Raw genomic sequence first — 14,386 nt, forward strand, 5'->3', positions numbered from 1 at the left:
CTTGTGAACACTTTCAGAGAAACTAACTGAATTCCCTCATTACACAGAGCTGCATCTTCAATATAGACCTACACAGCACAATCAATGCTGTAGTCTCAGGAACATACATCACCTTTCAATACACTCTAGATATGTACTTTGTTTGTTTTCTACAGTATCAGGCAATTATTTGCTTCCGATGGAAAGCGTTGCTAACCAGAGACAAAACACAGTCCATAAATTTAATAATTTACTAGAGCCACCACAGAAACTACTAACCTATGTAATCCACTTCAAAGACACTCAAAGATGACACTGATTTTAGCACCATATAAGGAAGGCAACCATCCCAATAGTTTTGCAGAAACCCAGATTTGAATTAATTTGATGAGTATGACACACAGGGTAACAAGTGAATGTTTGTTGTCTCTGCATACTGAAGTCATAGTAATACGCTGAAATGCCATTTCCTTAGTGATGGACTCTGTTGATCTTGAAAAAATGCTAGACATTTGGAATCATTCTTTTTCACCATCTAATGCCAATAAGACAATAAAAGAGGTCTCAAATGTCCTTATCATACAAGCTATGCGTTGTAAGGGCCAGTTGTGCAATAAAACATTATATTTATCAGATACTAGTAGAGCAAAACAATTAAATTCATAATCTGATCAAAGTAAAATGAGTGAGATATATAACTGGATACAAGCATCAAATTCCAGACACTTTTCACAGAAAGTGATATCTGATTATTTGGGTCCAACATAAACCAAAATAAATCTCAAAAAATCACTTTGTATTAATTTCCCTCGTCAGCTATTTCTGACCCCTAAATTACTTAATCAGGAGAGTAATTAGATTACCTTTTCCCTTTGTAAAGAAATTCTTACATTATGAGGAAGGCCATTATTACATCTTTTTTTAAATATGATTATTTTGGATAAGTATTTTCACACTTATTGCAAGGAAAAGTGCATTTACCCATGCATTGTGTAGAACAACATTAAGCCATGAACAGTATCTATCTAACTAGAAACACTACTAACAGGATTATTAGCTCTAGTGGTGGTAGTCACAGTAATAGGAATATAATTGTTATTCTAGTTGTTTCTGATCTTGATAGTACTCTTCTGGTAATGGCTGAATATCAAATAAGAGGTTTGAAACACGCTAACCTTCAGCCTTAGACACTGATATACACATACACCTCCATACATACAGACCTCTCTACACAAAGACATGGCCACAAAGACTCTACACAAGTATCCAAGGCACTTACTACAGCAAGAGGGATTCTGTGCGTACCCTGAGTGCTAATTTCATAGGTACTCTGCTAACATTTAATTAATCCTACAAAGTACAGGGATGGAATCTTCTTTGTACATTTTTATAGCACTTCTACATCTCAAAATCTAATGTGCAAAGCAAAAATTAAGTTTCAAATCGCCAATTAAGCATAATGAAATAAGAATTTAATTCCTAATGTTAAAGTCCCAGAACTCTATGGAATGCTATTAGAGGATACTACTGTAATCAAACTAGTGTAAGTATCTGCATTGCAATTTTCCTTTTTTGCGTTTAGATTTTGTCAGCCCCAATTATATACCCGCTGTAGAGCACTTTTGTTTTAATCGCTCTGGTTGCGTAAGTTTCCACAGCAGTTCTTTCCTATTGCATTGCCCTACCGGTTCCCATGGTTACTAAAAACAGGCATTTGGCTGTATGAACAATCATAATGTGGTATTAATTATATATATATATATATATATATATAAATAAAACGTCATCACCTAAGGAGTATTGGATAGAAGAAAAAATAGATTTAACTTGATTATATCAATTATAGAGAGTAACTGTATTTTTCATTTTCTAAATAATGCAGTTGCTTTAGTTTGACATTTAAAGTAATTCACGCTTTTCTATTTGAAGCTCTGTATACAGTGAACATAAAGTGAATTTTAGGGGTGGTAAAGAACTTCAACTAAAAACAACAGCTTCTAACCATGCTGAAAATGCTGAATATTTACAACTGTTTACTACTAATTTGTTGTTCTTCTCTACAATCCAGAAGGATCAATTCAAAGTCCACTTCACTACTGCAATATCAGTGAGTTGGAGGAGAGAATACCAATTCTAAAATTCTTCCCCTGCAAGCCAGATCACCTGGGGGCTCCAAGAACAGATGCTGGAGTGGCCATGCCTCAGGGGACAGGGTCCTGCCCAGGTCTTACCCATCTGGCTAGACTGCCCCCATCCTCGGGGTGTCACAGAGGGGCAATGAAGCGAATTAACTCCATCCGATTTGCCCTCTATAGCCAGGCAGACATACCCATGTGAATGTGGAGCTCTCTGACGATTACCAGGGAATGGCTTTACAGAAGGGCTAAATAACCCATCTAGCCAGGAAAGTTACTTAGGACCTCAATAGTCCCTCAGATAAACTGTGCCAATTATCAGTGCTCTGGGATTACAATTGTAAAGCAGGGCAGGAGGGAGACATTTTTCAAACTAAATGAAGTGAACATGATCCATGGTTAATGAGAAGTGTAAAAATAGAAGATAAAAAACAGCACAAAACACATTCCTGTTAAGAGTGGTGTTGAGAATTTTGACCTTGAATAATTCTATCAATGGCATAAAGTTAAGAAACAGCTGCTGCTACAGTTAAACATTTTGAGATCACATAGTTCATTATATTTCATGAGATTACTTTTCTACTTTTAATTTCCCTGTGGAGGCTCGGATTTGACCTAAAAGACAGAACTCCAGTTGGTACAGCACACTGGTTTTTAAACTTTATTGCCAGGCCGATTTACACCATGAGGAAAGTTACAGATTCACCGAACTTCCTTTTGTATCCTGGAAGTTCCTCAGAGTTCATGTAATGATGTCAGACGCTAGACCAACATCAAACACAACTTTACCACAGTGCCCACCCAGCCACACAGGTCAATCACACAGTAATGATGTGCATTTAGTGAAATTTCAATGTCACAGTGTTGTATGTGAATGATTATAGGTTATTTTTCTTGTACACAAAGTGCAATAAAATGCATTATGCCATCACTAATAACAGGACAGTCACACGTTATATCCCTAGCACAACTGCTGGCAATAAGTAGGCAATCTGAGGCCAATGAAGTGTATATCTCCTATAAATCACCTGTGACATCATGGCATTCACTGCTGCCTGTCATGCCTGAAGATTTAGGTAACCTGGGCCCTCAGCCAACAACTGCCTTTAATGAGGAGTGTTAACTCTTTTTTTACAAGATTGCCTAAAATACAGAAACATCAGGCAGGTTGTGGAGTTACAGGATCCAGATTTCTTTATACTAATATTGAAACAAGTCATATTGCAACTATTACAGTGAGGGAAAAAAGTATTTGATCCCCTGCTGATTTTGTATGTTTGCCCACTGACAAAGAAATGATCAGTCTATAATTTTAATGGTAGGTGTATTTTAACAGTGAGAGACAGAATAACAACAAAAACATCCAGAAAAACGCATTTCAAAAAACTTATAAATTGATGTGCATGTTAATGAGTGAAATAAGTATTTGACCCCTTCGACTTAGTACTTGGTGGCAAAAGCCTTGTTGGCAATCACAGAGGTCAGACGTTTCTTGTAGTTGGCCACCAGGTTTGCACACATCTCAGGAGGGATTTTGTCCCACTCCTCTTTGCAGATCCTCTCCAAGTCATTAAGGTTTCGAGGCTGACGTTTGGCAACTCGAACCTTCAGCTCCCTCCACAGATTTTCTATGGGATTAAGGTCTGGAGACTGGCTAGTCCACTCCAGGACCTTAATGTGCTTCTTCTTGAGCCACTCCTTTGTTGCCTTGGCTGTGTGTTTTGGGTCATTGTCATGCTGGAATACCCATCCACAACCCATTTTCAATGCCCTGGCTGAGGGAAGGAGGTTCTCACCCAAAATTTGACGGTACATGGCCCCGTCCATCGTCCCTTTGATGTGGTGCAGTTGTCCTGTCCCCTTAGCAGAAAAATACCCTCAAAGCATAATGTTTCCACCTCCATGTTTGACGGTGGGGATGGTGTTCTTGGGGTCATTCCTCCTCCTCCAAACACGGTGAGTTGAGCTCGATTTTGGTCTGACCACAACACTTTCACCCAGTTCTCCTCTGAATCATTCAAATGTTCATTGGCACACTTCAGACGGGCCTGTATATGTGCTTTCTTTAGCAGGGGCACCTTGCGGGCGCTGCAGGATTTCAGTCCTTCATGGCGTAGTGTGTTACCAATTGTTTTCTTGGTGACTATGGTCCCAGCTGCCTTGAGATCATTAACAAGATCCTCCCGTGTAGTTCTGGGCTGATTCCTCACCGTTCTCATGATCATTGAAACTCCACGAGGTGAGATCTTGCATGGAGCCACAGACCGAGGGAGACTGACAGTTATTTTGTGTTTCTTCCATTCGCGAATAATCACACCAACTGTTGTCACCTTCTCACCAAGCTGTTTGGCGATGGTCTTGTAGCCCATTCCAGCCTTGTGTAGGTCTACAGTTTTGTCCCTGACATCCTTGGACAGCTCTTTGGTCTTGGCCATGGTGGAGAGTTTGGAATCTGATTGATTGATTGCTTCTGTGGACAGGTGGAGCACTCCCTTTAAGAGCTCGTTACCTGTATAAAAGACACCTGGGAGCCAGAAATCTTGCTGATTGATAGGGGATCAAATACTTATTTCCCTCATTAACATGCAAATCAATTTATAACTTTTTTGAAATGCGTTTTTCTGGATTTTTTTGTTGTTATTCTGTCTCTCACTGTTAAAATACACCTACCATTAAAATTATAGACTGATCATTTCTTTGTCAGTGGGCAAATGTACAAAATCAGCAGGGGATCAAATACTTTTTTCCCTCACTGTATCTGTTTCTGTAAGTATTAAAATATAATTGATTACATTTCAACAACATAATATTCCATTGCCAACTATCATGGAATACATAACTGTCCTTTTCCTGGAATATCAGTATAGTTTTACCAGAAAAAGATGATCAGAAATCTGAGGCTCCAGTTGGTACAGCACAACCTGTAGTCAGTAAAGGACATGCAGAGAAGAGCTATACAGGTGTGCTGTTGGTTGGCATAGACTCCAGAAAAACTGCTATTCAAATCATGGAAATCATCCTGCATCACCAAGAACCCCTGAAAGTGTTGGATTACTAGTCAGAGTTAAATATGAAGTGTTAGACATTTCTGTTAATGCAGACAAAGAGAAAGACACATTTCCATACCTCAGGTTCAAATAGGTCAGCGACTGCAAACTCGTGATGGTCTCTGGAATGACTTTAATACAGTTATGGTACAGGTTCAATGTCTCCAGAGAGATGAACTGGCACACTTCAGTAGGGATTTCAGTCAGACGGTTCTTGGACAGGTCTTGCACAGAAAAGAGAGAGAGAGAGATCAAATAAAAAAATGTAGTTTAGTAATATTCATCCTGGCAGCTTTCCCTTTGAAGGAGAATGACACCGGTCAGCTGCAGCTTTGCTTAAACACTCAATACACAAACAATACCAAATGTAGTCTGCTTACGTAATATGAGCAATCTCTGTACAGAACCTGTGAGAGAGGGGAAAGACTGCTGAGCAGATGATGCTCCTGAAAAGACCAAGTCGGCACTACAGTTTTATGAGAGAACTGGATTACCCAAAAGCTCCAATGAAAAAGTCTTCTAATCACTTCTAACCAGTAAACAGTAAAAGTAAATAGAACAGTTTCAAGTTGTTGACAGTTAATTGGGTATAGCTTAATGTTTTTCACGATGATGTGTGTATGAAAACAAAGGTCTTCTTTGATGCTGGAAATACTCTGTGAAGTACTATTGTGTCAGTTACAGTTGGACAAGGATAACTTATAATTATATTATTGCAAGTGTACCACCTTGGGGAGATGTCAGTTCTCTCTAACCATAATGATTTTTCTCTGTAAAGTGGGTATTTCTTGCTGAGCGCACATTCCAAGTCGCTGCATAAGAGCAGAGAGAACCGAAATGAAATACATTTTTGCACATTGTAAAACCAGGGTACTCAACATGTGGTCTCTGGGACACTTCAACTGTGCCAGCACTCTGATAGATATAGCAGCATGCGAAGAACAAGTGTATCAGCGCTGTGATAGAGCTGCTGAGCATATGGGCTAGGCTGCTCAATAAGGCATTTATTGATCTTATAGGTAATATGAATTACCCTTAGGAATCATCAAGTTTGCACACTCCTGCCCTAGAACTCTGTACCTGCAGTGACACAAATCCACCACTAGGTGCCTCACTAACAGCCTCACTTAAATAAATAGTGATTCAAATATAAACAAACCATTAACCTCTTTTGTTTTCAGTTATGATGCAAGCTTACAGAAGTACTTCCCAGACTGTCCACATACAAACACATGGAATCCCTTTCAGCCCACACTGTCAAATATATGAAATCTCTGGCAATCTCCATTACTCTGACTTGATGATTTAAGCCCACATGCTTTCTTAAAGGATGTTTTTGATTGTATGAGATGGAAAATTGACGATTTCAGAGTTACGAAATGGGGACAGTTCAGGCCCACTGCTCAGGATAGTGCAGTTGTTTGATGGTTAAGATGTCACCACAGTTAAATAACGGAGACAACAACAACAAAAATAAAAATATAATAATAAAATTACTAAGTGCATTCATATTGTCCTACTGTACATCCCTGCCTCAATTGACTGAATCATAACCTGCGAAACAGCCATAATACAAGCCCAGTCAAATGAAAAAAGAAAAACAAAAATGAAACGGCAAAGAACAAAGCCATGATAGAGACATTTAATGATGTTCACTGTAGCATTAATATGCCCTGCAGTGAACACACGTGCTCTTGCTAGATAGCTGACCTTCACTTCGGTCCCTGAAATAGCACATCTGGGGAGCCCTGCTATGTGCTGGATATGAGTGATGACCAGAGGGAAGCCTTTCTGCAGTAGGAGGGAATGGATTTCCGAGCACACCGGCCATATGAAATAAGATCTCCATTTTGAAATAGACTCTTCTCTTCACGTTTACAATGAGTAAGTGAAAACATATGCAAAGAGTATCTCACGCAGTCACTGCTCTGGCTTTTGTCACAGACAGTTAGGCCTCGAGGAAGAAAGGCACTTTCCAACAGGCTCATACAGGCTCACACGCACACAAGATGCTCCACGTACCATTGCCCCCCCCCGCTACTGGCTCCACATACCAAACCCCAAAGTGCGCACAGCCACCCACCCAGCCCACTCCCTTCAACTCAAAACCCAAGTACGGTAATGGACTCTTTTGTCAGCGCTTCTCTTTTATTGTCGCTGCCGTGAAGAGGCCGCACGCTGAAGGTGTTGCCCTCACAACATCCTCCCATTGTCAAAGTCACACCAAACAACTATGAATCTCCACTGCTGACATGCTACAAGTAAATATTTAGAAGCTGGAAGGAATAACTTGAGACCCATTCCATGGAACGTACATCATATTTAGTGTTCAGCAAAAGAGTCAGGATAGGCCAGCAGTGCATTGCCTGCACAATGGCATCTCAGGGTTACAGGAGGAGATGTGGTATCACGTCGCATTGCTTCCCTGCCGAGCCATTTACAGCAACATTACACTGTTGAAATTCTCAAGGGCCAAACAATAAGAACCACTGACAGACACAGTACTTTGTTGTCAGCTTGTAAAAAGAAAAGGTTGTCCCTTTGCTTGTTTTTAATATATCTTTTCATGTTATATTTAACGAGATTCTGAAACTTGCATAAACAGAGATACGTTCAGGTATTTCTATACTACAGCAAATAATGGAGGATTTGACACATAAATAATAAATATCATAAGCATTACAGTTCCCATTTCAAAGCAACTATTCCACATCACAATCTGAAAATGAGTTCTATCAAACTAAGCTCTTGCTTCTAGGTATCGAATTCTGCCAAAGCTACACCTACTCATCGAGTGTCTTACTTATTTTTCCACTGTCTTACATAAACCGTTTTTTGATGGGTTTAGTCACAGCGCTATACTAAGAGACAGATTTTCAGTATTAGTCATAAGCGAAGTCAGTATCAGACTTCTTAAATCAAACAGTACTCCAACTAGGCCTACATAAAATGGACACATCATTAGAATTTATAGGTTCTGGAAAATGTGTATTTTTAGGCATAAATGTGAAAAGGGAAAGAAGAGAGTGCAATGAAAACTATAAAGAGTTGATATCTTTAAGCAATTAGTCTTAATTCTCTCATCTCATAGATAGGCAACGGGGTACAAATGCTTTTACCCACTGACAGCCAGGAGGTGCACACTTGCAAGTCTCTGTTTTTAATAGCCCATTTCTATAACCCAGTTTGGCAGTGTTGCTTTCTTTGTGCTCCATGAGAGAGAGAGAGAGAGAGAGAGAGAGAGAGAGAGAGAGAGAGAGAGAGAGAGAGAGAGATCCTGCAGGGTAAGACTGAAAAACAGATTACATGCTCTGAGCTCTCTATACAATGAGACACATGTTTACAGCTGAGGAAATGACTACGCACATTTTACGCGAATACATCACTTGACTCTCAGATGAAGTCATTGCCTACTTATTCAAACAATAAATCAATCGAAATAAATTAAGCATCTTCATCTAGTTAAACAAAAACTGAAGATTAAAAAGAGACAAGATGCCATTCTACATTGGAAAGGGAAAATTCCAGGTTTTTCCATTTGTTCAGAATCTGTTGGAAGACTGGATAATCCGTTTCCAAAAAATAAAAATAAACAGGAGAGATTAGGAGGAAAAATTTTATGGAAAATATTAGAAAGAATATGAAGTGCTCTCTGTTGTGAGGGACAATATTGTCGCAGTAACAATAAACACATACTCTATGAGCCATTCAATCAAAAATGGTCATTCTGCTTTTGAAGTAGCTCCTAAAATCCAGAGGGTTAACGTCAACAGATTTAGACGAGTCCAATTTAATAGTTCCTATGCAGCTGAGGGAGTGATTCACTGGCTCTTAGACACTCAGTGGAAGTGTATGTAGGCTCGTGTATGAGCCTCACAGCCCTGACACACAGACCTAGACACAGCACAGATGTGACACCTCTCTCTCTCTCTCTCTCTCTCTCTCTCTCTCTCTCTCTCTCTCTCTCTCTGTCAGAGCTTCTTGTGTCACAGAACAGCCTGTGACTTCCACCTTTCAGCTGGCTGTCAGCATAGCCCATCCATCTGCCACTGGGAAAGAGCTGAACGCTTCAGTTACAGTTCTACGGACCTAGTAGTGGCAGGAAAGTCTCGTACAGAATGTGTACAGCGAAGGTCAAAGGGCACTTGTTCAACATTAGCAATCAAATGTATTTATTCATACATTTTACCTGTTTTCATTATGGAAACAGTCAAGGGTGACAGGAAGAAATTGCACTTGTACATGGTATGTAATGTTATTGAGATACTGAGTGTATACTGTAGTTAATAAAGACACAAGCATTGAACGGAAACAAGCGGTATTAAATATGTCACAGATGGCATGATTTACAAACATAATCCTACATATACATTAAAGTCGCAGTCACTGCAGGTTTTATTGCTCAGCTGACGACCCAGTGCTTCATAAACTCCAGCAAATCCTATACATTGGCCTGCTCTGTTGTGCTACAGCACCACACTGTTTCCTCTTTGTGAAGTCAGTATATGCTGCTCGTCATTCTCCAATCACAGTGAACGAAATAAGGCAGGTTTTTTTTGGTACTTTACAGAAGTGTTACACTGGAGTGAATGGTTGTGAGCACAAGTAGTGTAGTTTACATACACAGATGTCACAAGACTTTCACCTAGGTAGGGAAAGACCATATCAAAAGGAAGTTAGGATTGGCATTTTTAATTTCTGTGGGGGGGAGATACCAGAAGTTAGAAGGTTAAAAGCAAACTGGAGTTCAGATTGCATATTACAATTGAACACTTCTTAGAAAGTACAAGTAAAACAAGAATCAGCAGCTTTAAGTAGGGTTGCTGTCAATCTTCACTTTCTGCCACACAACAAAAAAGGAGCTCATAATTCAGAGAGGTGGGCTGGCAATGAGCATAACAGGCACGAAACAGCCTGCTGTTCTCACAGAACAAGACGCTGTATGAGCAAGAACATGTAAGAAAAGATGGCGATCATCCAGGTGAAATGACTCAAATGTTATCAAGAATTGATTTTGGATGAAGCATGCCCTAAACATGTCCGAACTGTGCTGTACGAGAAGAATGTTGAAGGAAACAGACGCAGAGGCAACAGTGCTTACTGAACCTGTCCTGTTTTCTTTTCCCTTTTTTTCTTTTCTATGTGGGAAGAGTGCATGTTTTCTCTAACGTACAGCAGTGACTATTTTTAAAATGCATGTTCTGGAGCAGGTAAGTTAAAAAATCTGATTTAGAAGCACAGCCATAGAACATGGCAGCTTCCATTCCTCACAGCTAGACCGGGCCAGTCAGGCCCTTGGATACATGTCCCCTGCACTCCTACTGAACACAATTGTTGTTGGCAACAGTTTAGGAAGTCAACTTGTCTGTACTGTAATCAGTTCCCATTCTTTTGTTGACAATGCTTCACTAAAAACAAAGAAGGGCCATGAGCTCATAGTATTAACTATTTATGGCCATGGATCATTTCCCTATACTTTGTTTTGTTCTTTTCCTTCAATTTGCATCACAACAACAAAAGGCCCAAAAGAATGACTTTTCTTGAACTGCGTAATATAACAGATCTCCCAGGACAGGGGAGCCAACAGCCATGTTCTAACCTCCTCTGATTGGCCTGTTTAAAATACAATCTGGGATTATTATGCAGTTTGCAGGGTCACATTCTGATGAGGCTGTGAATTCATTAATTTACAAAAACACTTGGAATGTGGAAATAAATGCATACACAAATGTTCACGTTTAGGAAGGGTATGACATTTTCTAAACATTGACAAAAGTAAAATGTCATGGAAGAGATATTGTGAGGGTCAAGCATCTCATGTCATGATGACAGAGGGATAAATACCCTTTCTTTCAGGATAAAAATATCAAACCATTAATGTGGGCTTAACTCAATAAAACGATACACAAATATTTAAATACCCTGTGCTATTTATTGATGTACAGCCCCAGCTATTTATCATTCCTCTCAGGGTAAGTCTTGGCAGGCCTTCAGAACAGTCTTTTGCTGTATAAGAATTAACACCATAGAACTGAAGCCCCTCATATGAAAAAACACATCCCTACCTGCACTCTGGGAAAATATTAAATACAGTTGATGCTGGATTTTTACATTTTACATTTTATTAAAGAAGTGTTTTTAGGCACATAAAGCACCTAACTGAATTCACACAACACCAAATATAATTGTTTTTAGGTACAACATTAAGTGTAAAACCTAAAACTATTACTTTAGGAATGTTTTCTGCTTCTCCTAAATATAAAAAGCTGTGTTAAACTGAAACCACTGTTTTCATAATAGATGAAGCGAAGAGATTTGTACAGTACTATGCCAGCTTTGACTGGTTTGTAGACCTATATGATCTGCCTCTCAGCAAATCTCAGACACATGAAGATTCAGGATACAAAAATAGCCCTGATCTCCTAACGAAAAACAATTCTTCCGTGTGGACTCGAAGAATCAAAACTGTGAAAAACTTTCTTGTTGTTGGTTGATTTCAGCCAGCAAAGGGTTAAAGACTGCGACTATGTCAGTGGTTTGCTTTAGGTGTACAACAAAAGGATATATTGAACTCATGCTGTATACCAGTTGGCAGAAAGCTGCATATGCCTGAAAATGAGGAACAGGATTCATTTAAAATGCAAAGACAGACACAAATTGAGGATGCATACATGCATATAGAGAGGGCTATTGTCAATTCATCAAGGACAAAGATTTAAACTGTTCTAGGCTGCACCCAAATGCACAACAACACGTCTAAACTAGTGATTTAAAAAATATAATAAAGACACAATTTCAATACTATTTTAATTGTAAATGTATTTCAAATGACATTATCTCAAACATTAACCCCACAACTGCAAACTGGAAAAGGGAAGTGAGTTTGCAGTGGGATTGTTCACAGCAGATAAGGAGAAAGAGCAATTCTCCAATGTCAATACTTTTAAATATGAATCACAGAGCATTTGCCATATTGCAAAACTACTCAAATAACTACAACTGAATAATGTATATATTCCTTAGATCAGAACTTTTTTAATCCAAATTAAATGTGAGTAGTTCTAAATTCTGCACTTTTCCAGTGTATCTGTATGTGTAGTATCTCCAAAGCTTTCAGTGGATTTCCTTTCACATGACACAATAGACAAGGAATCTGCTGCTTTAAACAACTTTGCTTTGTTATGAGATTTGCACGCTAAAAGGAGATCGTCAGCCAGGTTATGACAACACCAGAGGGGAAAAAAAAAAAGTTTCAATGACCAAGACACTGCATTGTGACAGACATAACAAATACTACAGACCTGAGTGATCTCATGTAAACCTGCTTTTTTCCCCAGATTAAATAGCTTTGGTGAGGAAGTTATGCAATGCTTTTAAAAATATATTTTAGCCTTTGATTTAAAGGTTTAAAAACCATGACAAAATAACAGTTGAAATATATTAATAACTATGGAATCCTATCCAAATCCAATTAATTATATTTTAAATATGAAAGGTGTTGCCTAGGTTTAATTAAGTTAAGAGATTTTCAGCCTGTAGTTTAGACTTGTGACCTATATATGGATGTGATGCTATATGTGTGACCCTTATTCCCACCAATAAAAAACAAACAGTAGAGATTACATTTCATTCAGCTTTGTATTCTAATTGTTTTACAAATAAGTATGTTTTATTGATTTAGTTTTAGTCTTCACGCATTGTTTTAAATGATACAAAAGTGAGAGAAACACTGTTGTGGGAATCTTCTTCAATGCGAGAAGGGCACTGTATAACTGAATCAGAGTAATGTGTTACTGTGCTCTTTGGTGAGGTAGGTCAGGAAGTGCCCTTAAGCCAACACCATAGTGTGCTCTGACAGGGGAGAGAGCTGGCTTACTGGGAGCTACTGCCTCGGCTCCGGGAGGCTCGACCCAGCTCCTGTGCCAGCCAAACTATCCACGGTAACCCCCTGCATGTCAACACCAAGAGCCACAGGACTCGGTTGCCAGAGGGAGACCAAGTGTCATGTTTAACCTTTGAAAGAAAAATGAAGATGGCACGACGGTCACTGCAGAGGTCAGGGATTGAACCTTGACCTCTTCAAGACAGAGGTATAACATATCCTGAAAGGTTGAAGTTTGAATTGATTATAGATCAATAAATAGGTATGGCAGCAGCACTATATGTGGCACCAGGGCTTTGCAAACTTATTTAAAAAGAACTTGAGAAAATTGCATGAAGGCAGTGTGTCTTATGATAAAGATCAACATTTCTACTCTTTTATTACATCACTCCATAACAAATAAATGCATTTAACTATTTTGAACTGAACTGCAAAATCCTGATGCTAACAGCACACACACACGCACACACATGGCATGCAAAGTTGCTCCCACACAATGCACAGAGAAGAAAAATATCATTTAGGAACAGCCTAAATGCTAACATTTCCTATGGACAAAACAGACCCCATTCTGCTTCCTTGGAATGTGTAAATCATTAGGCATCACAGACGGGCAGCAAATATAATCGTCTCCCACTGGGGCCGACTAGAAGCCACGCTCTGAAGAGTGAAAGACAATTTTACCCCCACTACACAGCACTCGTTGTAAACAGACCCCATTGGTAGAACTGCAAGCAGAGCAAAAAGATCCAACTAAAAGTGAAATAACTTTGAGAATTAAAATAAGTTAAACTCGCACACTAACAAACACAAAGGGGAGCCAGGGCACAATGGAGCTAACACACAATTCAGTAAATAAAAAGTAATAAACACATTTAAAAAAACAAATAAACAACTGTATTACACAATGATCTACTAAGGTTTTTAAAACATACAATTCTCTTTCTTGTTGTAAGTGCTTTCACATCACTGTTATATCTCTGACAGAGGAATACTGCTAACGAGGCAGCCGGTTACAGTAATGTGTAAGCAAAACACACAAGGGTTCGGTTTCAGTTTATTTTTCTACTACCAAGATCCAGGGCCAACAGGAAGGCGCCTATTTATGGTTACCCAGTAATAACAGGGTAGATATTAAAAACAACAGCTATAAAAAGCCTTCGATGAGAAAATAAAAACATGAAATATCATAGCAGGATGACTGTATTCATCTACCACATATGACCGGAACAGCATGTTTATCTACTACAAAAGGGAAATGTAAGGAGGTGTCACAGTGTCACTTTAATGTGTTGACTTTAAACACAGTGTCACTCATTTCTTGGATTTATGTATCTCAGTTC

The 14,386-nt window shown here is 39.0% G+C and overlaps 1 protein-coding gene across 7 annotated transcripts in view; it reads right to left on the bottom strand.

Moving 5' to 3' along the window:
* The window catches only part of lrch1 (leucine-rich repeats and calponin homology (CH) domain containing 1), a 72,445-nt gene that overhangs the window by 39,193 nt on the left and 18,866 nt on the right, over positions 1 to 14,386 (bottom strand). For all 7 annotated transcript variants that reach the window (XM_066706412.1, XM_066706408.1, XM_066706411.1 and 4 more), the window contains exon 2: positions 5,241 to 5,385. In XM_066706412.1, the coding sequence (XP_066562509.1) occupies positions 5,241 to 5,385 (145 nt within the window). The remainder of the gene's footprint in view (positions 1 to 5,240; positions 5,386 to 14,386) is intronic.

The sequence above is a fragment of the Amia ocellicauda genome, chromosome 6, assembly GCF_036373705.1.
Source record: "Amia ocellicauda isolate fAmiCal2 chromosome 6, fAmiCal2.hap1, whole genome shotgun sequence".
NCBI classification, from domain to species: domain Eukaryota; kingdom Metazoa; phylum Chordata; class Actinopteri; order Amiiformes; family Amiidae; genus Amia; species Amia ocellicauda.